At 41.6% G+C, this 25381-nt stretch overlaps 2 protein-coding genes across 2 annotated transcripts in view; one reads left to right on the top strand and one right to left on the bottom strand.

Moving 5' to 3' along the window:
• LOC144683333 (short transient receptor potential channel 5-like) overlaps positions 1 to 9559 on the top strand; it is a 98130-nt gene extending 88571 nt beyond the window's left edge. Inside the window, exons 10-12 of the mRNA XM_078546267.1 lie at positions 4250 to 4339; positions 7669 to 7795; positions 7838 to 9559. Of these exons, the coding sequence (XP_078402393.1) occupies positions 4250 to 4339; positions 7669 to 7795; positions 7838 to 8415 (795 nt within the window). The 3' untranslated portion in view covers positions 8416 to 9559. The remainder of the gene's footprint in view (positions 1 to 4249; positions 4340 to 7668; positions 7796 to 7837) is intronic.
• A 13664-nt stretch (positions 9560 to 23223) lies between these two features.
• LOC144683214 (UDP-N-acetylglucosamine transferase subunit ALG13-like) overlaps positions 23224 to 25381 on the bottom strand; it is a 105256-nt gene continuing 103098 nt past the window's right edge. Inside the window, exon 25 of the mRNA XM_078546171.1 lies at positions 23224 to 23564. Within this exon, the coding sequence (XP_078402297.1) occupies positions 23311 to 23564 (254 nt within the window). The 3' untranslated portion in view covers positions 23224 to 23310. The remainder of the gene's footprint in view (positions 23565 to 25381) is intronic.

Here is a 25381-nt window from a genome sequence, read left to right on the forward strand (position 1 = left end):
GTTGGCATCACTGGATCACGAGATATCTAAAGATGAAGAAGGCTATTCAGCCCATCTCAAATTGCATAGTATTTACTGCACAGAAACAGGTCACTCAGTCAAACAGGTCATGCCACAATTAATATTCCTGATAAATTGCCTCCCATCCTTATTCACCTAACCTGTCAACATTCCTTCTGTTCCTTTCTCTCTCAAATGCTTATCCAGTTTCCTCTTAAATGCATCTCAACCACAATCTGTGACCTCATAGCCCGGTATATCCTCCACTCTACCATTCACACCACGGCAGGGAATCAACCCTGATTGAATGAAGTGTGCAGGAGGACAAACCAGGAGCAACACCAGATATAGTTAACGAGGTGTCAACCTGATGAAGCTACAACACAGGACTACTTGTGTGCTAAACAGCATAAGCAGCAAGCGATAGCCAGAGCTAAGCTGAAAAAAAACATTTTGTCGAAGCTTTTCGTCTTGCACTCGTCAGGACAACTGCAAGAATACCAATGTTAAGGGAAGCAACAACTTTATACTGTATGAGAAATATATCCCCATCCTCAATGATGGAGGAGTCCAGCACATCAGTGCAAAATATAAGACTGAAGCATTTGCAACAATCTTCGGCCAGAAGTGCCAAGTGGATGATCCATCTCGATTTCCTCCGGGAGTCCCCAGCATCACAGAATCCAATCTTCAGCCAATTCGATTCATTGCACATGATAACAAGAAATGGCTGAAGGCACTGGATACTGCAAAGGCTATGGACCCTGACAATATTCAGGCAATAGCACTGAAGACTTATACTTTAGAACTTGCAGCGCCCCTAGCTAAGCTGTTCCAGTACAACTAAAACACTGGCATCTACCCGGCAATGTGGATATTTGCCTGTAAGATTTCGGGGTTCAGGGGCCACAGACACCTAAATAGGCAGTCGACTAATCATAAAGTAATTTTAGGGTGGTTTATTAGGTTTATTAAGAAACAACAATTCAGATTTGATATATTAAAGAATTAAACAGGAAAAGTATATGACCCGTATCAGTTTGTGATAACAGCATTCCATCTCTAGTCAATGTGTGAGGAAATGCATCCCTTCATCTCTCGACCTTCCTCCTCCTCCTTCTCCGGCCCATCTTCCACCTGAAGAAGGCAGCTGCCCAATGAGCACTGCCACCTCACCAGCACCTCAGTCTCCTACCATCAATATGACACCTGTATATAGCCTTAACCCAGTGTCAATCATCTATCTAACTATTCTGACTAATGGATACAGGTACTCAAAACATCAGAGTGGTTACCACACCCCACCTTGTGCATCACATTGCTCGAGGTCAGCTTTTTAGTTTACATCATGTTGAGGGTCATGTCCTGGTTCTTTCTAAACAATTTCATAGATAAGGGGGGATACACAAGATGCTGCTCTAACAGCTTGGGAGTGTCAACATGGCAGCCTGAACTAAGACTGTTTAGAGGTCAAAGTGTCTAGAAATCCTCTTTCCAGAGAGAGAATCAATGCTGTTTAGTTAATCCCATAAAATGCAGAAAATACCCATTTTTAAAGACCCCAATTTCTTACATGCCCAGCTATGTCCTACCCACAAAGAGCAGGACAAATCCGACCTGATCAATGACACCCCATCAGTCCACTCTCCATCATCAGCAAAATGATGGAAGATGTGCTATAAAGCAGCACTTGCTTAGAAATAAGCTGCCCACTGATGCTCAGTTTGAGTTCACCAGAGTAACTCAGCTCCTGACCTCATTACAGCCTTGGTTCAAACATGGTCAAAAGAGCTGAATTCCAGAGGTGAGGTGAGAGTGACTGCTCTTGACATCAAGGCAGCATTTGACCAAGTGTGGCATCAAGGAGCCCTAACAAAACTGGAGTCAATGGGAATCAGGGGGAAAACTGTCCGCTGGTTGGAGTTATACCTAGCACAAAGGAAAATGGTTGTGATTTTTCGAGGTCAGTCATCTCACTTTAAGGACATCACTTCAGGAGTTCCTCAGGGTAGTGTCCTAGGCCCAACCATCTTCAGCTGAAGTGGGGATGTTTGCACAATGTTCAGCACAGTTGCGACTCCTCAGATATTGAAGTAGTCCACCTCCAAGTGCAGCAAGACCTGGACAATATCCGGGCTTAGCCTGACAAGTGGCAAGTAACATTCACGCCACACAAGTGCCAGGCAATGGCCAAGACAGAATCTAACCATCGCCCCTTGACATTCAATGACATTACCATCACTGAATTCCACACTATCAACATACTGGGAGTTACCATTGACCAGAAACTGAACTGGACTAGCCATATAAACACTGGAGGCTAGGAATCCTGTGGCGAGTAACTCACCTCCTGATTCCCCAAAATCTGTCCACAAGGCACAAGTCAGGAATGTGATGGAATAATCTCCACTTACCTGGGTGAGTGCAGCTCCAACACCAAAGAAGTATAACACCATCCAGGACAAAGCAGACTGCTTGATTGGCACCCCATCCATAACCATTCACTCCCTCCACCACTAACGTACAGTGGCAGTGTGTACCATTTACAAGATGCCGGAACTCACCAAGGACCAAGGCTCCAAACCCACGACCGCTACCATCTAGAAAGACAAGGCAACAGACACATGGGAACACCACCACCTGGAAGTTCCCCTCCAAGTCACTCGCCATCCTGATTTGGAAATATATCGCCGTTCCTTCACTGTTGCTGGGTCAAAATCCTGGAACTCCCTCCCTAACAAGGCTGTGAGTGTACCTACATCACATGGACTGCAGCGGTTCCAGAGGGTAGTTCACTACCACCTTCTCAAGGGCAGTTAAGGATGGGCAATAAATGCTGGTCTAGCCAGCGACGCCCACACCCCATGAATGAATTTTTAAAAATCTACACAAGTAGGCTCTACTTGTGTTAGCAAGTTCCACATCCTAAACACTGTCTGGGTAAAAGAAATTTCTCCTGAATTCCCTATTGGATTTTTAAAGCAACTATCTTATATTTATGGCCCTTAGTACCGGTCTTCTCCGTTCATATCTTATAGACTTCTCTCGGGTCACATCTCAGTCTTCTAGGGAAAAGTGCCTCAATCAGCTTAATCTTTCCTGATAGGCTTAAGCTCTAAGTCCTAGTATCATCATAGAAAATCATTTTCGCATCTTCTCCATTGCCTCTGTATCCTTTTTATAACATGGCAACCCAATTAATCACAGGACTACAAGTGTGGTCTAACCAAACTGTCCATCCAGAGACACTCTACTGCGTCCCAATGCTGTTTCTGATTAGGTTTCTTAGACATTTCTAGGCTGTTTATCTCTGCCATTCTATTACATGTTACTCTGCATGAAGAACTTCCTGATATAATCCTGAAAATATTTATATACTGATTTGCACACGCGTCACTTGTCCTACTCTCACATTTTAATATAAAGTACCGTAGTATTCTGGATTAAACTTCCTACATTGTACCTTTATGATTAACTCCATGATGCCTCCATTCCAGGTTGAAAAGCCCAACTTTCTTCAATTTTTCCTTTTAACTTGGAGACCCTGGGGCAAGTGATCAGCTTTCTGGTTTTCCTTTGCACAGTCTCCAGCACTTCAATATCAGTCTGTTTGCTCAATGAGCAAAACTTGACACAATACTTGAAGTGCAGCATTGTACAGTTTGACTTGGTATTACACAATCGATACAGATGGGGCCAATTCTACAGCAATCAGTGCAGCATGATAAAAGAGCTACAAGCTCCTGTTTGGTAATTATTTGCTGACATTTTAATGTTGCTTAAAAATGTGACCATCTTCATCAAGAAATAAAAGATTTGCCAAATTTTGATGTTTTTCCAAAATCGGAGCCATGTGGCCCAGTTGTGCGATATTGCATGGTGAAGATGTTACCCGATTGCTTTCACAAAACTTTGCCATTAAAATGATTCTAATCTCCCTTATCTCTCTATTGATGAAGCCAAGGTCTCTATGGTATAGTTATGCAACAAGTTTAGTGGCAGGGCTAGACAGTCTTGGCTTTCCACCATTAATATGAACCTGATTGCGAGGCCTCAGCTTACTCCAAAATTAAGCAGACTGAGACTTTCTTGTCCAGGGACTCTCCCTATTTCTTACTCTAGCATCAGGTGAGGCCCTCATCTGCTTAATATTTTAACAATGCAGCTGATGGTTCAAATTAGTTACAGTAGCAACTATAGTGAAATAATGGACACTGATTTTATAGCATTGTTCCCTTTCATTTGGCAGGAGGTTATTAAAAATTTAGTGAAAAGATACATTGCAGCTATGATCAGAAGTGCCAAAACTGATGAAGGACTTACAGAAGAGAACTTCAAGGTAAACATAGTACTTGCTTCTATAGGTCTTACCTTCTGGTACTTGTGGCTTTCAAGCCTTCAAATTTTTAAGCATACATTTGTTGTCCTGTACACTCAGTTCTACTGGGAATTTGATAGAGACAACCAGTGCGGTATACAATTTGGATTCAAAAATTCATCCTCTTTTTCTCTTGTAAATACCTTGACCTGTTCACTTCCAAATCAGCACCCAGGTCAATAAGACCCGGTTCAAAGACAAATCTTGCCCATGGGCTTCTTTGCTTCCACTTTTACATTACATGACTATCATCATTGCTAGCCAAGACTTAAACTGCACTGGAGTAGTGGTACTGCTGCCTCTGGAGAGATAGAGACCCAACTCAAGAGGTATTTTTCTGTGCTTTGTGAAGGGCAGCAGTGCCAGGTACAATAGCTTTCACAATTTTCTGTTTGCTGGGTTGTATGGAGTTATTCCAACCAACAGGGACAGACTGCTGGCAGAAGTATTGCTGCCTGTGCTGTGGAAATCAATCCACAATGTAAATGGTCAGATTCCAGGACATTGAGTGCCTCAGCATTTTACAGAGACATACCTACATAAAGCAGCTTTGTAATAAATTTCAAGCAATAATTTTTCCGTTTCATTTCAGGTTCTTCTAATGCCATAAAAAACACAAGGTGGAAATATTTGTAGAGCTATAGGGAAAGAGGAGTGGGACTAAATGGATAGCTCCTTCAAAGAGCTGTCACAGGCACAATGAGCTGGATTGCTTCCTTCTGTGTTTTATCATTTTAAGAATCTATAAAAGAAAGATATTCAAAAGTAACTATGGCTGTTCACATGTAAATCTTTGAAACTAAATAAAGCACAAATGCACATAACGGCCTGGTATCAGGCAACTGTGAATTGATGATGGGAGGGTAGAATAGAATAAAAGCATTCAAATGTATAGTTTTTAAAATGTGTCATCTGGGACTTTCTAAACAGAAACTTAAATGTTGAATTAACCATCACTGGCTGCATAAGGGCTGCTAGTAATAAACTAAGCTATTGGAAATCTGAACCCTGGTATAATCTTTCCATATCTTTGTGCTTCTAGCAAGTACCAGGTCAAATTTGTGTTGCATCTCGTAGTTGCTTCAATGCCAGGTAATGTTGGAAGAAAATTACAGATTCCTTCAATGTTCTAGTGATTAAACTGGTTATTCGATTTCATGCTAAGCCATACAGACCAGAGGGTTGCAGGTTTTCAAGACTAGGTTTAGATATTTGCTGTTGAGTCAACCTTCTTCTTCCTATGTTTTTTTTAATATTCATTCATGGGATGTGGGCATCGCTGGCTAGGCCAGCATACATTGCCCATCCTTAATTGCCCTGTTCAGAGGGCATTTAAGAGTCAAGCACATTGCTGTGGGTCTGGAGTCACATGTAGGTCAGACCAGGTAAGGACAGCAGATCTCCTTCCCTATAGGACATTAGTGAACCAGATGGATTTTTACAACAATCGGCAATTGGTTTCATGGTCATCATCAGACTTTTCATTTCAGATTTTTATTGAATTCAAATTTCACCATCTGCCATGGTGGGATTCGAACCCAGGTGGGTCCCAAGAGAATCACCCTGGGTCTTCTGGAATACTAGACAATCCCACTGTGCCACCACCTTCCTCATTTATGTTACGTGCTTTGAGTAAGGCATTCACGACACAGTTTGCATATACCAAACAGGCTTTATTAATACAGCATAGGTGATCAGACCATGCAGTTATAAAGGGTAGATTTGGGTTTCTGTCATTTCAATTCTCTGACTCGCCCTGAAAAAGCAGCCTTATAGATCCCAGTCGTCTAGTTCAAGGGAACATTTCCCAGATAACACTTCATGATTTATCTGTTCTCGAACCTTCCCAAAGACAGTTTATTTACTTAAACTGGATATACTTCTATTCTATACTACAGTTAATTGATCCTTCTGCCTATTTTTATTAAACTAAAGCTATAATCACTTATGGTTTTTGTCATTACAGTTACATCTCCTTTTATGGGCATTCCTTGTAGCTGATAATCAGGCATCGGGAGTGGAAGAGAACTTATACCCCCTTGCTTATAGGATCCCGCTGTTCCCCTGTTATCCTTAGAAAGGCCTTTTGTTCAATGCCAGACATATGAACATACGAACTAAGAGCAGGAGTAGGCCACTCGGCCCTTCGAGCCTGCTCTGCCATTCAATAAGATCATGGCTGATCTCACTGTAACCTCCCACCTACCTCCGGTAACCTTTCACCCCAGTGTTTGTCAAGAATCTATCTACCTCTGCCTTAAAAACAAAGACTCTGCTTCCACTGCCTTTTGAGGAAAGGAGGTCCAAAGACTGAGAAAAAATTTCTTCTCATCTCTGTCTTAAATGGGCAACCCTTTATTTTTAAACAGTGACCCTAGTTCTAGATTCTCCCACAAGACAAAAAATCGTCTCCACATTCACCCCGTCAAGACCTCTTAGGATTTTATATGTTTCAATCAAATCGCCTTTTACTCTTCTGAACTCCAACAGATACAAGCCTAACCTGCTCAATCTTTCGTCATAAGACAACCTGCTCATTCCTGGTATTAGTTTAATAAACCTTGTCTATACAATTTAGTAAACTGTATACAGTTTGCTTGACTATTAACTCCAAACTCTCCAATATGTTGGTAACAGCCAGCAGTTGAGGGGGGGTTTGGGGGGCTCTATTAGTTGAGATTTCTGCAGAGCTCTTGCCTATAGCACACTGAAACCTAAAAAGTTGTTTCCTCTAGCATAGGGAGCAGTGTTGTAAAAGGAGCAATATCCTTTCAGGCATATTAGCAGCTGATTTGGGTAAGTGTGTTGTTGGGGGTACATATATACTTCAAAAGTAAACACTGAATAGAAATGTGAGGAAGTAGACTAGATCAGATTTGACAACAGTACTGGGGACTGCATTTACAAAATTACTGAAACATTAAGTTAGGCTATGACTGTAAATTCAGTTCTTTCACATCATTAAGTTTAGTAACTAGACCCAGCCATCACCAAGTGTTGCCATTGTATTTCTGTGACGGTGAACCTAATAGCACACAACAATTGAACACCTCTTCTGAATATCTTCATTCCAATAATGAACACATCTTTACAATCCAACTGAGATTATATCTGAATTCCTTCTGGTCTGTATGACTTCGAACCTCAATTGGCAGGGAATTTACCAAATAAATGATAAGATTTGGAGAGGAGAAGCATCCTCTGATGTATCACAAGGTAAGATACTAGAATCTGAATTTGATCTGTCCAGTTTATGTAAAGTACAATAACAGGGTTTGTTGTTATCATAGGAACTGAAACAGGATATCTCCAGTTTTCGCTATGAGGTTCTTGACCTTTTAGGAAACAGAAAATCGTCTCGAAGAACATATTCTACCAGTAGCGATGGGATGCAAATAGGAGACTTGGAGGAAGATAGTGCAGAAGAAATGAAAAAAATTGTGTCATTCAATTTGGCAGGTGAAAGCAATGAAAGGAAGAAGCTCAAAATGAACTCTTTCAGTGTTTCAGCTCTAATCAAATCAGTTTCTGGAATTGACCTTAATGAAGAGAAATCGAAAAATAATAGACTGAGTAAACAACCTTCATCGGTCAGAAATGGCAATCGATTCCAGAGATACCCAAACTCTAAGAAGGATTCTTTTAAAAGGCTTGGCCTCTTGTTTAGCAAGATGAATGGGCAACTCTCTGAACCAAGTCCAGAGCCTGTGTCAAGCATTTCTGATGGACTACTTCAAGCACACAATGTGTGGCAGGACTTCAAGTATTCCCAAATTTCCAGTCCTAACCATATAACAAAGAGTGAGAGTAGTCTTAATGCTGTTGGTCTTAATGAGGTGAACAGAAGAAACAGAATTGAAAGCCATTGTTCAGCTAACCATAATGACTCCTTTAATTGCTCTTCCAATATCAGTACCTCCAATAACAAACTCATTGACTCATCAAGTGATGTCTATGACTCCTGGGGGGACGCCTGTGACTTGCTAATGACCAGGTGGAACAGTCGTCAAGAGGACTATGTAACAACTCAGTTATAATAGTATAATATATCTAGATACTACTTTATCACAAGGGGCTTTGGGTCATGTCCATGAGGAATTATTTTTAAAACTATTAAATATATAGAATATGTGGCTGTGAGGGTGTTTTCTAAAGAGAAATGCTGCTTTCTGTAAATTACAACAACTTGTATTTGTATAGCACCATTAATGTAATAAAATGTCCCAAGGCGCTTCACAGGAGCGTTTTAAGACAAAATATGACACTGAGCCATGTAAGGCAATAGTAAGTCAGATTGGTCAAAGAGGTAGATTTTAGGAGCATCTTAAAGGGGGAAAGAGACGGAGAGAGGTGGCAAAGTTTAAGGAAGGAATCCCTGACCTTAGGCCTTGGCAGGGGTGAAGGCACAGCCATCAAAGGTGGAGCAAATAAAATCGGGGGGTGCTCAGGAGACCAGAATTCGAGCAGCACAGGTATCTTGGAGGGTTGTGTGGCTGGAGACAATCACAGAGATAGGGAGAGGCAAGGCCATGGAATCATTTTAAGACACAGATGAGAATTTTAGAATCAAGACGTTGCTTTACCAAGAATTAATGTGGGTCAACAAGCAGCAGGACAATGGGTGAATGTGACTTGGACCAAGGACACAGACTGCAGAGCTTTAGATTACTGCAAGTTTATGGAGTGTAGAATGTGTGAGGTGTGCATTGGAATATTCAAGTCTAGAGGTAAGAAGGCATAATTGAGCATTTCAGGAACAGATGAGCTATGTCAAGGATAGAGCCAGGTGATGATGTGGGGGAAATAGGCAGGCTTAGTGATGGTGCAGATGTGTGGTTGGAAGCTCATCTCAATATCACATCAAGAAATAGATAAAAGCAAAATACTGCGGATGCTGGAAATCTGAAAGAAAAACAGAAAATGCTGGAAAAACTCAGCAGGTCTGACAGCATCTGTGGAAATATCAACTCTGTTTTTCTCTCCACAGATGCTGTCAGACCTGCTGAATTTTTCCAGCATTTTCTGTTTTTCTTTCACATCAAGAAATATTGGGTTAATTTCATCCTCCCTCATTATCCCAGATGTGATATGATCAGACCTCAATACAGACTTCAGTGGTTCTTGAAAGCAGCCCATTACCACCTTCTCAAAGCAACTAGGAATGAGAAATAAATGCTGCTTACCTGTAAAGCCTACATCCTAAGATTGAATTTATTAAATAATGAAGTCAAGTTAACCTAGTGGTGTTACTGAAGTGGTAATCCGGAGGCCTGTACTAATAACACAGAGACACGAGTTCAAATACCACTACAATGGCTGGATAATTTAAGTTGTTAATTAAATAAATCGTGAATAAAAAAAACAGTAATGCTGCCCAAGAAAGTTCCAGATTGTTGCGAAAACCCAACTAATACATTAATGTCCTTTCGGGAAGGAAACCTGTGTTACAATCACTGCAGAGGCAGTTAACTTTTAAAAAGAAATCAGAATTCCCCACAACCCATAAAAAGGAATTATACGACAAGATTTCAAGTAACTGTAACAAGCAAGCTAAAAGCAACATTGACTAAACTTTATTTCATGGACAATTTGCACTTTAAACTTCAGAAAAGAATTTCCCTTTTTAACATTTTAAATGACTCAAAAATCTCCCACTCTACAGTTATACTTCACACTGTTTCAAGTAGACATTCAATTCCCCCAGGACCAGTTCAAAAGTGAGTCTCAGTTCCTGAGGGCCTACTTCCATTCTTTTCCTATCCCAACCCAACGACTTTTAACCCCAGATCTATATTTCATAATTGGAGTTTTCCTGCAGATTCTCCCTCTAGCTGAAACTAGGTGAATCTTTCAGCCTCATTTTAAATCCTCACAAATTGGATCTTTTCAATCTGAGTGCAAGCTCCTACCCGCCTCTGCAGAGAACCATTAGAGACTTGCTGCCTCTAGCTGTTCTCGCGCGCTCTCTCGCATCCTTGCAGGCTGGCCGGTCTCTTAAATTCAGGGATATCTTTTAGGAGAACCTTGTAATATGACCCCATAATGGCTTCCTGTGCACCCTTCCCCTCTCAAAGCCATTGAATTTTACATGAATTTACATTAAATTTCATATGATTGAATTTTACATTCAGTTTGAGGGGGAGAAGAGTGGGTCTATTTTAAATTTAAATAAGGACAATTATGAGGACATGAAAGCAGGGTCATCTAAAGTGAACTGGTAAATTAAGTTAAGAGATAGGTCAATAAAGATGCAGTGGCAGACATTCAAGGGGATATTTCAGAATACACAGAATTGATACATTCCAACGAGAAAGAAAAATTCCAAGGAGAGGACCCACCATCTGTGGTTAACTAAAAAAGTTAAAGATAAGTTTAAAGATAAGTCATATAATTGTGCAAAGATGGGTGACAAGTCAGAAGATTGTATAGAATATAAAAAAGAATAACAAAGGTTAATAAGGAGGGAAAAATTAGAGTAAGAGAGAATGCTAGCTAGAAATATAAAGACAGATAGTAAGAGTTTCTACAGATACTTAAAAAAGAAAAGTTAAAGTGACCGTTGGTCCTAGAGAAAGTGAGTCTGGAGAATCAATAATGGAAAATAATGAGATAACAGATAAATTGAACAGGTATTTTGCTTATGTTTTCACGATAGAGGATACAAGTAATATCCCAGGAAATGGAAGGGAGGGAGGAGCTCAAGAAAATTATAATCGCCAGGGAAGTGGTACTGAGCAAATTGTTGAAGCTGCATGCTGACAAGTCCCCAGGTCCTGATGGATTTCATCCTAGCGTCTTAAAAAAGTGACTAGTCAGATAGTTGATGCGTTAGTTTAAATTTTCCAATCTTCCCCGGATTCAGCGAAGGTTCAATTAGATTAGAAAATAAAGAATACAACTCCTTTGTTCAAAAAGGTAGACAAGACAGGTAACTATAGACCAGTTAGCTTAACATCTGTCATAGGGAAAATGTTGGAAGATATTATTAAAGATGTTATGGCAGAGCACTTAGAAAAATTCAAGGTAATCAGGCAGAGTCAACATGGTTTTAAGAGAGGGGAATCATGTTTAACCAATGTATTGGAGTTATTTTAAAGAGTAACAAGTCCTGCGGTTAAAGGGGAACTGGTGGGTGTACTGTACTTAGATTTCCAGAAGGCTTTTGATTAGGTGCAGAAAATAAAAGCTCATGTTGTAGGGGGTAACACATTAGCATGGATAGATTGGCTAGCTAAAAGCAAAGTGTAGGCATAAATGGGTCATTTTTTGGCTGGCAAGATGTAACTGGCGGTGTGCCACAGGGATCAGTGCTGGGGCCTCAACTTTTTACACTTTATACAAATGACTTGGATGAAGGGACCAAAGGTATGGTTGCTAAATTTGCTGTTGAAACAAAGATAGGTAAGGAAGGTAAGTTGTGAAGAGGGCATAAGGAGGTTACAAAGGGATATAGATAGGTTAATTGAGTGGGCAAAGATCTGGCAAATAGTGTATAATGTGGAAAAATGTGAAATTTTCCATTTTGGCAGGAAGAATATAAAAGCATATTAGTGGTAATGTTGGTCTAGTAATCCAGAGACCCAGGCTAATGCTCTGGGGACATGGGTTCAAATGTCACCACAGCAGCTAGTGGAATTTGAATTCAGCTAATAAATCTGGAACTTAAGCTAGTCTCAGTGATGATGACCATGAAACTATCATCGGTTGTTGTAAAAACCCATCTGGTTCACTAATGTCCTTTAGGGAAGGAAATCTGCCATCCTTACCTGGTCTGGACTACATGCGATTCTAGGCCTTAGCAAGATCAGTTCAAGGGCAATTAGGGATGAGCAAATGCTGGCTGCCAGCGACACCTACATCCCATGAAAGAATAAAGAACGCTGTTTAAAAAAAGGGTCACCCATTTAAGACAGATGAGAATTTCTTTCTCTGAGGGTTGTGTCTTTGGAACTCTCTTCCTCAAAAGATGGTGGAAGCAGAGCCTTTGAATATTTTTAAGGCATATAGATTCATGATAAGCAAGGAGGGGTGAAAGGTTATCAGGGGTAGTCGGGAATGTGGAATTGAGGTTTCAATCAGATCTGCCAAGATCTTATTGAATAGTGGAGCAGGCTCGAGGGGCTGAGTGGCCTACTCCTGCTCCTCATTCGTATGTTTGTATATAAAGCCAATCTCCATGGTAATGTGAATCACATGGGCCTTGTATCCAGTTAGAAATGATGATTAGCTTTCCTTTAGACTCCAACTTAAGAATTTAACATAAGAACTAGGAGCAGGAGTCGGCAATTCAGCCCCTCGAGCCTGCCCCGCCATTCATTACAATCATGGCTGATCTCATTTCAGCCTCAACTCCAATTTCCTGCCCTCTCCTCATAACCTTTCAACCCATTACTAATTAAAAATCTGACTATCTCCTTAAATTTATTCAGCAGCCCGGCATCCACTGCACTCTGAGGTAGTGAATTCCATTCATTCTAACTTGAAATTAAATAGATAGTTAAAAGTATAACTGTTTACAAAACCTGATATTTTTAATGCCTTCCTGGGAATTGAGACACTTAGTGTATTCACTGTCAGCACAGATGCTTCTGCCATCGTCTACAAGCGTAAACCCCTACCTTGTACCTGCTTCCCAATAAGACTATCTGGGCCGTCCTATCATCGTCATCAAACCAAAAGTTTGCTGTCAGCAGAATTCATAAGCCACATGTCAACCTGCATTCCTCCATTTAACCCTATATTGAAATACAGTCCCAAAACACAATTTTATAAAACCTTACATTTCTAACACCTGTCGTCCTTACCTGCTCTGACTGAGACTCGACTGATTGTTAACTGCAAGCTACTTGAAACCGCAATGAAAATCTGTAACCTACACAAGCTGCAGCGGTTCAAGAGTGTGGCTTACCACCACTTTCTCAAGGGCAAATATGGACGGGCATTAAATGTTGATCTTTCCATGAATGATAAAACAAAAAAAACCCACATTTTTTGCTCTCAAGATTGAACTGCTGTAGCCTTGTACTACTAATGATAATGATGCAAGTATCTTTTCTATGCAAATTACTTGAAAAACCAGAAGTTGATTTTTAACTAAATCTAGCCACATGCATGACAAAGCAAAGTCAATTTCTACTGTGCACTATGTTGGAGAAAGAGATGGAGAACAGCAGCAGTGGATCACTGCATGCAGTCTTAATGCTGAGCCATTTGAGAATCAGCAGCATCGCTTCTACATGCAATCACAGGCCCCCTCTCCACATTCCCACCCAAAATATATTCTAAGTTTGCACCAAGAGATCAGCACGCATACACAAATTGTGTTTCCCGATGGCAGGCTGGTACTCAGTATTCCAGTCTCTAAGGCCACTTTGGATCTAATTAAGCTGCTTCATGGATAAATCTTAAGCACTTTCCTGACGCCCTGATGTTTCGGTCAAAAGGTAAGGTGGGTCAAAACAGACCCTTTGTAAATTTGATTATTTAATGCCAACATTTAATTTCTATAAGTCTTGTTGGTTTTAAGGAATTTTTTTGACAAATTTATGCTAGCAATAAATCTATCCAGTAGACCCATCAGTTAAAAATGAATTGATATAGTAGATATACAGAGCATCACTTAGAACTCAGCCCTTATGACCTTTTCGACTTGATCCAGACAGCTTATTTATTTAGAATGACAGAATTTAGCTTGACAACATGCCTACGGGATTCATGCAATATCCAACTTTACTTTAAAAAGTTTCGCCTCCTTGTGATTCACCCACAAATCAAGGTAGTTGACTACTCACATCACTGCTCATTATCAGAAGACAGCCTGGGTTGACTCATTTCTGGCAGGAGATGGGTGTGGGGTAACAAACTTCTGTAGAGTAATACAGCCAAATTGAGTCAAACATTAAAGTAGGGAAACAGCAGGCACAAACCAGCCATCTCCCACCACAGCCTGTTCTCACTAAAAATGCTCAACACTAAAATGCAAGCGAAAAGCAAAAAAGAAACAAAACCATTTCAGTCACATTACTAAAATTTTTTGAGCAATGGTATATGGTTAAAACTACCTCGACTCAATTTGGATGTTGGCCTCCAGTCCAGGATACAGTGTTCTATTTATTAAGAGATCTTATGTCGTACATTTGAGTGTCTTTTCTCCACAATGTCACTGTCCGAGCAAGGTTTCTGGATCACTCCCAACAAACTTGAAAGGAGAAAATGTTTCATTACACAGCCCAGAAAAACCCACATAGAAAGACAACAAATTTTCTCCAGCTTCACCTTTCCTTAGATTTAGACATAGCAGATGTCCTAGGATGATTGGCAGATTCAAGTTTCGGAAAAACTCTAACCTCATTGAGCCTGCCTACACTTGTAATTCCTACTTCACAAGCAACAAAATTTGCACTGCTACACTCCCTTTAATGTAGAAAGGCACCTCGACACTTTGGACATGCAATCGAAAATGATAAACGCTGAGCCAAACCAGGTGGAAATGAGGACAGTTACGAAGTCCAAATAGTTGATCTTAAGTATGGTTTTAAAGGGGTATTACACAGGGCCTAGCTATCTTAAGGCACGTGACATCTTAAGACAAGGGAAGTGCATATCTCTGAGAAACTAAACCATGAACACTAAATACCAGCACCCATGGAAGTAAGCAAAGGCAGACTATTCAGGTAAAAGAATCCTTCTTCAGAATTGAAATAGAGTTAGAAAAAAAGGGAGGGCAAAGAACAAATTCCAATGACGGAGGTTGTTAACAAGTTGTATGATCTGTAATCTGGAAAGTGGGCTATTTAGACTTCTCATTCATGGGATGTAAGTATCACCGGCAAGGCCAGCATTTACCAATCATTCCTAACTGCCCTTGGTAAGGTGGCGGTGAGCTGCCTTTTTGATGGCTGCAAGCCACGTGGTATAGGTACACCACAATGTTATTACAGAGAAAGTTCCAGGAAAAAGTGTGAAGGAAAAGTGATATCTTTCCAAATGAGGATGTTATGTGACTCAGAAGGGGACTTACAGGCGGTGGTGTTCCTGCTGCATTTGTCCTTCCAGGTGGTTTAGGTCACAGGTTTGGAAGGTGCTTTTGAAGGAGCCTTGGTGAGTTACTATATTACATCTTGTAAATGGTACACTGCTGTCACTATGCAAAAGTGGTGGAGGGAGGTGTAGGGACCAATGACGTGGATAGGAAGGAGGAGGAGGTCCTGCAAAGAGAGTTTAGGGAGTTAGGTGCAAAGTTGAAGGACAGGACCTCCAGGGTTACGATCTCAGGAGTGCTACCTGTGCTACGTGCTAGTGAGGCTAGAAATAGGAGGATAATGCAGCTAAATACGTGGCTAAGGAGATGGTGCAGGAGGGAGGGCTTCATGTTTCTCGACAATTGGGCTCTTTTCCAGGGAAGGTGGCACCCGTTCCGACGGGACGGTTTGCACCTGAACTGGAGGGGGACTAACATCCTTGCGGGTAGGTTTGCTAGTGCTGCTCCGATGCGTTTAAACTAAATGTGCAGGGGGAGGGGAACCAGAGTGTTAGAGCAGATAGTGAGGTGGAGGAGGATAAAGGTCAAGCGAGGAATGCATGTATTGACAGAAATCAAGGGTCCGTACGTGATAGAAATGTTCTCAGGTGCATCTATTTCAATGCAAGGAGTATTGTCGGAAAGGCAGATGAGCTTAGGGCATGGATTGGCACGTGGGAATACGACATTATTGCTGTTAGTGAGACTTGGTTGCAGGAGGAGCAGGACTGGCAGCTCAATGTTCCAGGGTTCCATTGTTTCAGACGTGATAGAGGGGGAGGGATGAAAGGGAGAGGAGTGGCATTACTAGTCAGGGAAAATATCACAGCTGTGCATAAGCAGGACAGCCCAGAGGGCTCGTCTATAGAGGCCATGTGGGTGGAGCTGAAGAATGGGAAAGGTGCGACCACACTAATAGGGTTGTATTATAGACCACCCAATAGTCAGAGAGAATTAGAGGAACAAATCTGTAGAGAGACAGACCGATGTAAGAAACAGAAAGTTGTGATAGTAGGAGATTTTAACTTTCCACATATTGACTGGGACTTCCATACTGTAAAAAGGGCTGGATGGCTTGGAGTTTGTCAAATCTGTTCAGGAAAGTTTTCTAAATCAATATATAGAGGTACCAACGAGAGAGGATGCAATACTTGATCTCCTATTAGGGAACCAGACAGGTCAGGTGACAGAAGTATGTGTAGGCGAGCATTTTGGGTCCAGTGACCACAATGTCATTAGTTTTAAGCTAATTATGGATAAGGATAGGTCTGGTCCTTGAGTTGAGATTCTAAATTGGAGAAAGGCCAATTTTGTGGAAATGAGAAAGGGTCTAGGAAGAGTGGATTGGCATAAGTTGTTTTCTGGCAAGGATGTGTTCAGTAAGTGGAAGGCATTCACAGGCGAAATTTTGAGAGTGCAGAGTTTGTATGTTCCTGTCAGGATTAAAGGCAAAGTTAACAGGCATAGGGAACCTTGGTTTTCAAGGGATATTAGCAATCTGGTTAAGAAGAGAGAGGTGTATAGCAGGTATAGGCAACAAGAAGCAAATGAGGTACTTGTATAGAAAATGTAAGAAAATACTAAAAAAGGAAATCAGGAAGGCAAAAAGACATGAGGTTGCTTTGGCAGATAATGTGAAGGTAAACCCGAAGAGTTTCTACAAGTATATTAAGAGTAAAAGGATAGTAAGGGACACAATTGGTCCCCTTGAAGATCAGAGTGGTCGTCTATGTGTGGAGCCTCACGAGATGGGGGAGATCTTAAACAGTTTTTTTGAACCAGTATTTACTCAGGAAACTGGCATAGTGTATAAGGAAGGGAAACAAGCAGTAGTTTCATGGAACATGTAGAGATTAAAGAGGAGGTGCTTTCTGCCTTACAGCAAATAAAGGTAGATAAATCCCCCAGGCCTGACATGATATTCCCTCAGACCTTGAGGGAGACTAGTGTAGAAATTGCAGGGCCCTGGCAGAAATATTTAAAATGTCCTTAGCCACGGGTGAGGTGCCAGAGGATTGGAGGGTAGCTCATGTTGTTCCGTTGTTTAAAAAAGGCTCCAAAAGTAAACCAGGTAATTACAGGCCAGTGAGTCAGTAGTAGGTAAATTATTGGAAGGTGTTCTGAGAGATCGGCTGTATAATTATTTGGACAGCCAAGGGCTGATTAAGGATAGTCAGCATGGCTTTGTGCGTGGTAGGTCGTGTTTAACAAACCTTGTAGAGTTTTTTGAGGAGGTTACCAAGAAAGTAGATGAAGGAAAGGCTGTGGATGTTGTCTACATGGACTTTAGTAAGGCCTTTGACAAGGTCCCACATGGGAGGTTAGTTCAGAAGGTTCAGACACTTGGTATCCATGGAGAGGATGCAAACTGGATTCAAAATTGGCTGTGTGGGAGAAGACAGAGAGTGGTACTGGATGATTGCTTCTCAGACTGGAGGTCTGTGACTAGTGGTGTGCCTCAGGGATCTGTACTGGGACCATTGTTGTTTGTTGTCTATATCAATGATCTGGATGATAATGTGGTGAATTGGATCAGCAAGTTTGCTGATGACACTAAGTTTGGAGGCGTTGACAGCGAGGAAGGCTTTCAAAGCTTGCAGAGAGATCTGGACCAACTGGAAAAATGGGCCAGAAAATGGCAGATGGAATTTAATGCGGAAAAGTGTGAGGTGTTACATTTTGGAAGGTCAAACCAAGGTAGGACATACACAGTAAATGGTAGGGCACTGAGGAGTGCGGAGGAACAAAGGGATCTGGGAGTTCAGATACATAATTCCCTGAAAGTGGCGTCACAGGTAGACAAGGTTGTAAAGAAAGCTTTTGGCATACTGGCCTTCATAAATCAAAGTATTGAGTATAGGAGTTGGGATGTTATGGTGAGGTTGTATAAGACATTGGTGAGGCCAACTTTGGAGCATTGTGTGCAGTTCTGGTCACCTAACTACAGGAAGGATATCAGTAAGATTGAGAGAGTGCAGAGAAGATTTACTAGGATGTTGCCGGGTCTTAAGGATTTGAGTTACAGGGAAAGATTAAACAGGTTAGGACTTTATTCCTTGGAGCGTAGAAGAATGAGGGGAGATTTGATAGAAGTTTACAAAATTGTGAGGGGTATAGACAGAGTAAATGCGAGTAGGCTCTTTCCACTTAGATTAGGAGAAATAAACACGAGAGGACATGGCTTTAGGGTGAAAGGGGAAAGGTTTAGGGGGAACATTAGGGGGAACTTCTTCACTCAGAGTGGTGAGTGTGTGGAACGAGCTACCAACTGATGTGGTAAATGCGGACTCACTCTTAAGTTTTAAGAATAAATTAGGTAGATACATGGATGGGAGAGGTCTGGAGGGTTATGGACTAGGTACAGGTCAATGGGACTAGCGGAATAATATTTCGGCACAGACTAGAAGGGCTGAATGGCCTGTTTTCTGTGCTGTAGTGTTCTATGGTTCTATGGAGTGAATGTTAAGATGGTAGATGGGGTACCAATTAAGTGGGCTGCTATGTCCTGGATATTCCATCACACTCCTGACTTGTGGTTTGTAGATGGTGGACAGGCTTTGGGGAGTCAGGAGGAGAGTTACTCACCACAGAATTCCCAGCCTCTGACTTGTTCTTGCAGATGTGGTATTTATTGGCTGGTCATTAATTTACTGATCAATGGTAAACCACCCCCCCCACCCTGCCCCAAGAATGTTGATGGTGGGAGATTCAGCAATCGTAAAAACTGTTGAACGTCAAAGGTCAGATTCTCTTTTGTTGAAGTTTGTCAATTCCTGACACTTGTATGGCACAAATGTTACTCACCACTTATCAGCCCAAGCCTGAATGTTGGCTAGGTCTTGCTACATGAAAGCATGGATTGCTTCAGTATCTGAGAAGTCTCAAATGATACTGAACACTGTTCAATCAATAACAACCATTCCACTTTTGACCTTGTGTTGGTGGGAAGATCATTGTTGAAGCAGTTGTAGACAGTTAAGTATAGGACACCACCCTTAGGAACTCCTGCAGTGAAGTTCTCAAGCTGAGATAACTGGATTCCAACATTCACCACAATCTACCTTCGTGCTAAGTATGACTTCAAACCTTTCCCTTCCCCAATTCCCACTGACTTCAATTTTGCTAGGGCTCTTTGATGCCACACTTGGTCAAATGCTGCCTTGATGTGAAGGGCATTCACTCTAATCTCACCTCTAGAATTCAGCTCTTTTGGACCAAGGCTGTAATGAGACCTGGAGCAGAGTAGCCCTAGTAGAACCCAAACTGAACAATGGTGGGCAGGTTATTACTGAGTTAAGTGTCCCTTGATAGTGCTGTCAATGACACCTTCCATCTGTTACAAAAACAAAATACTGCAGATGCTGGAAATCCAGAATAAAAACCAAAAACACTGGGAATACTCAGCAGGTCTGGCAGCAGTTAACACTTCAGGTCAATCACCTTTTATCAGATTATTTTTCATTTAGATGTAAATTTAGTACATAAGTGGGGAGGGACACAGGGAAAACAGATGCAGGTTTCGATGAAAATGAGATGCTGGAAAAATGGCATCAGTCTTGTAAAACAAGCCAACATCTTCTACACCCAAGAGTATCCACCTGCCTTTCTCCTGTTTACTGGGGACATTTGACTGGCCTCTCCCTGTATCACTAGCCTCCCCTTGCAGTAAGAAAATGGAGTAACATAACAAAAGTTCAAACTAACTAATGCTTAGGCCAGCGCACTGCAGAGTGTGTCCAGGGAAAAGATTAAATACTGCTCCCAAAGATTGTAATAAGCTTGGCTGGGACAGGAGAAGGTCAAAGATTTTTCAGTTAGCTTCCTGCTTCCCAAGATAAATGCTCATTATAGACCAGTGTTTACTATGACAACTTCCCGGTGAAATATTAGCTAGACCTAAAACTAAACCTTGCAATGGCTAATACCTCAATAATCCGTCACTTGTGGGCACAGAGAAGATTGCATTCTTCTCAGAGAAGAACAAGAAAATTTAGTAAGAGGTGTTTAAAATGCTTAAGGATTTAGATAGAGCACAACTATTTTCAAATGGCTGAAGGATCAATAATCAGAGGATACAGATTTATGACTGGCAAAAGACCGGAGGCGACAAGAAGAAAAAAAATCTTTTTGCACTGCCTGATTAAAGTGATGGAAACAGATTCATTACAGTATTAAAAACAAAAAGCTAAAAGCTACTGCGGATGCTGGAAATCCAAAACAAAAACGTTGGGACCTGGAAAAATTTATTAATTTTGCTTCTAATCTCCACCCCTCCATCATTTTCACATGGTCCATCTCTGACACTTCTCTTCCCTTCCTTGACCTCTCTGTCTCAATTTCTGATGATAGACTGTCCACCAATATCCATTACAAGCCTACCGACTCCCACAGCTACCTCAACTACAGCTCCTCACACCCCGCTTCCTGTAAAGACTCCATCCCATTCTCTCAGTTCCTTCGCCTCCGTCGCTTCTGTTCTGATGACGCTACCTTCAAAAACAGCTCCTCTGACATGTCCTCCTTCTTCCTTAACCGAGGTTTTCCATCCACGGTCGTTGACAACCATGTCCGGCCCATATCCCACACATCCACCCTCACGCCTTCTCCTCCCTCCCAGAAACATGATAGGGTCCCCCTTGTCCTCATTTATCACCCCACCAGCCTCCGCATTCAAAGGATCATCCTCCGCCATTTCCGTCAACTCCAGCATGATGCCACCACCAAACACATCTTCCCTTCACCTCCCCTGGCGGCATTCTGTAGAGATCGTTCCCTCCGGGGCACAGTGGTCCACTCCTCCATCACCCCCTACTCCTCAACCCCCACCTATGGCACCTCCCAATGCCCACGCAGAAGATGCAACACCTGCCCCTTCACTTCCTCTCTCCGCACCGTCCAAGGGCCCAAACACTCCTTTCAAGTGAAGCAGCATTTCACTTGCATTTCCCCTTAGTCTACTGCATCCGTTGCTCCCAATGCGGTCTCCTCTACATTGGAGAGACGAAACGCAAACTGAGCGACCGCTTTGCAGAACACCTGCGGTCTGTCCGCAAGAAAGACCCAAACCTCCCTGACGCTTGCCATTTTAACACGCAACCCTGCTCTCTTGCCCACATGTCTGTCCTTGGCTTGCTGCATTGTTCCAGTGAAGTCCAACGCAAACTGGAGGAACAGCACCTCATCTTCTGACTAGGCACTTTACAGCCTTCCGGGCTGAATATTGAATTCAACAACTTTAGATCTTAAACTCCCCCTCCCCCCATCCCCACCCCGTTTCTTCCCCCTCCCTTTTGTTTTTTTTTTCAATAATTTATATAGATTCTTTTCCCACTTATTTCCATTATTTTTAAATCTACAACTAATACCTTGTTAGTCTTTCCACCCCACCCCCACTAGAGCTGTACCTTGAGCATCCTGCCATCCATTCTTAATTAGCACTTTTCTTAGATAATATCACCACCTTCAACACCTCTTTGATCCTTTTGTCTGTGACATCTTTTGATTATCTGCTCCTATCACTGCTTGCTTGTCCCCACAACCACCCCACCCTCAACTTCTCTCTCCCCCCGCCCACCACCTTAAACCAGCTTATATTTCACCTCTCTCCTAACTATACTTCAGTTCTGTTGAAGGGTCATGTTGGACTCGAAACGTCAACTCTTTTCTTCTCCATCGATGCTGCCAGACCTGCTGAGTTTTTCCAGGTAATTCTGTTTTTGTTTTCATTACAGTTTTAGCTTTCAAAAGGGAATTAGATAAATACTTGGGAGTAAAAAATATCTGCAGGTGTAAGGGGAAAGAGCAGAGACTAACTGGACTGCTCGTCGAAAGAACCAACTGGCATCCTTTGCTGTTATTATTCTCTGATAACAGTAGCTTCAAGTGGCTGCCATCAAGACTATCTTTCCATTTCTTCCCTCAGCCTCGTTTCAGTTTACTAATTCAAATTTCTGCTCTATGATTATGAAAATTTAGATTGAAGAGTCAATACAAGATTACTGCACTGCAACATTCACTGATGAGTTGTCACTGGGTTACACGCAAAAGCAGCACATTGACACAAATAGGTTGCAGTGCTCAGATTTTATTACTTAACATTTTTAAATAAAGGTGAACCCACAACCACACACCATTTCTTATAGAACTGTACTCAAGAACAGAGCAGCAATCATCAACAGTCTGAAACAAAAAAAATCAATGCCAAATATTTTTTCTCTGGCCCTACAAAACTAATAAGAGGAAGTCAACATATTGAGCAGAACTGGATACCTTATAAAAATACACAGGCTTTCACAAACTAAAGGCATTGCAAACATCAAGGTTTTTAAACATGAGGTAGAAGTGGTACAGATTGTATGGTAGAATCATTGGCTAACTTAAACAGGAAAAGGTGGTGAAAAACGGTAATCAATGTCACTTAGGAGTAATTTTCCTTCTTTGAAGGATAGTCCTTCAACTGATTTCCGAAGACAGCCATCACACTCAAGGGGAAGTTGAAATTCTGTTGATACTGTGCAGTGTGGAAAATGAGAGAATTAGCCTTTGATATTGTGCAGTGTGGTAAACTTGTATAGAAGTATACCTACTGGCTAGCAACATTTACCTTATTTTTTGGTCTACAAATCCAATTGGGAATTTTACTGGAAAGTGAAAAAATCTCAGTATTGAGATGAAAGCCACTCCCATAAAAGACCATATATACAATTATTTCAGGCAAATGCAGAGAAAAAAGGTAGAAGATTTCTTGCCTAATTGAATAGAAAGAATCTATAGAAAAGTATTCAATAAAGTTGAACCTTCAGAATTATGGCAATTAAAGGATCTGATACACAATAATGGGGGATTGTGTGGGCAAGCAGGTCAATAATTCACTCCTTTAGTTGGGTCTGTTAAATCCAATTTTTTTTGTACTCTAGTGAGATACATAATGTGTAGGCTGATTGGCAGGTCCAACATAATTTAATGGAGCAGGAGGTGCTGGGCTCTGCAGCCTTGAAGAATTGTTACACATCTGGTTTGTTGGGTACCAGGGACCAACAAAATGAAGTGTGGATGTTACAGGGACACAGGGATCATAAGCAGGTGCTGGAATGTACTGGTCTGTCAGCACTGGATAATACACCGTTGAATGAGGAACTGGTTGAGGCTCCACAGTAGGATAAGAACCTGCAGGGAAAAAAGGAGCCCATTAGTATTGAAAAAAGCTATTCACTTTCCCCAAAGAAAAGCTGTAAGATATTATCACTTAAAAAGAATTTATAGGGACCAAAGACTATTTACAAGATCTCTCAACTTGAACAAATTGACCTTCTGTCCAATTGTGGAAAATGTATTATTATGCCCCAAAGCATCTCTTCTGGTGCAAGAGTCGGGGGCGGGGGGGGGTGTCAGATATGGTGTTCAGATAGAGTTTCAGAGCAACATATATTTATTAGTTTTCATCCAGATTTTAAATCATCTGAATGAGTTATACAGGACCACCTACCTTTTGAAATGGTTTATAAGAATTCTGTAATTATCACATCTAATTCTGCCCAAATATTACTTTGCCATATGTCACACTCAACAATCTTTTTCTAAATTCCTTATTGGGATATGGGCACTGCTGGCAAGGTCAGCATTAATTGCCCATTCCCAAATTGCCCTCAATGTGGTGGTGGAGCTGTCATCTTCGACCCCTGGAGTCCACATGAGATGCTGGAAAGCCCACTTTGTTGTTGGGTAGTGTGTCTCAGGATTTTGACCCACTGATAAAGGAACAATGCTGTATTTCCAATTAAGGATGGTATGGGACTTGGGAGGGTACCTGCAGGTGGTGCCCCCATGTGCCTGCTGCCCTTGTCCTTCTATGTGGTAGAGGTCACGAAGAAATCTTGGTGAGTTTCTGCAGTGTATCTTGTAGATAGTACACACTGCAATCATAGCACACCTGTGGTTGGCAGTGAATGCTTGAGGTGATGGATGGGGTGCCAATCTAGCAAGTGCTTTCTTCTGGATAGCATCAAGCAATTAATAGATCTATATTCATCCAGGCAATTGGAAAGGGTTCCATCACACTCTTGACTTTTGCCATTCCAGATGGTAGAAGGGCTTTGGAGTCAGTTGAGTTATTTGCCACAGATTACTCCGCTTCTGACCAGCTCTTGTACCCATAGTATTTATGTGGCTTTTGCAGTTTAATTTTCTTGTTTATGGTTTGGGGTTCAGAGATGATAATCCTGTTCAATGCCAAAAGGGAGATGGTTAGATTCTCGCTTGTTGGAGATGGTCATTACCTGGCACTTGTGTGGCATGAATATTACTTGCCACTTAGCAACCCAAGCCTGAATATTGTCCAGGTCTTGCTGCACAAGGGCACAGACTGCTTCATTATCTGAGGAGCCATGAATGGAACTGAACAATTTACAATTATCAGTGAACATCTCCACTTCTGACCTTATGACGGAGGGAAGGTTATTAATGAAGCAACTAAAGATGGCTGGGCCCAGGACACAACCATGAGAAACTGCTGCAGCGATACCCTGAGGCCGAGATAACTGTTCTCCAACAATGCCAACAACCGTCTACCTTGTGCTAAGTGTAACTCCAGGCAGCAGAGGTTTCTCCCTAATTCCCAGCAACTTCACTTTTACTAGGGATCCATGAGGCCACATTCTGACGCTGCCTTGACATCAAGAGCAGTCACTCCCACCTCACCTCAGGAATTCGGCCCATTTGTCCTTGTTTGGACCAAGGCAGTAATGTGGTCTGGAGCAGAGTCATCCTGGTGGAACCATACAATTACATTCAGTGCCCTTTAAAAACCAATCTCATCATTTGTGTTTATTTTTATAATGCAAAACATTAATGTTTTTTAAATTGATGGAGGGTTGATGAGATGTTTCTGAAGATAGCGAATAGGAGCTTATAGATGACCATCTACTAAAATCAGTTCAACCTTCGTCCAGACTGCTTTAGCAGAGCAATTCTGCATAAACAGTTCC

This window comes from Cetorhinus maximus, chromosome 8, assembly GCF_964194155.1.
Source record: "Cetorhinus maximus chromosome 8, sCetMax3.hap1.1, whole genome shotgun sequence".
Taxonomy (NCBI): domain Eukaryota; kingdom Metazoa; phylum Chordata; class Chondrichthyes; order Lamniformes; family Cetorhinidae; genus Cetorhinus; species Cetorhinus maximus.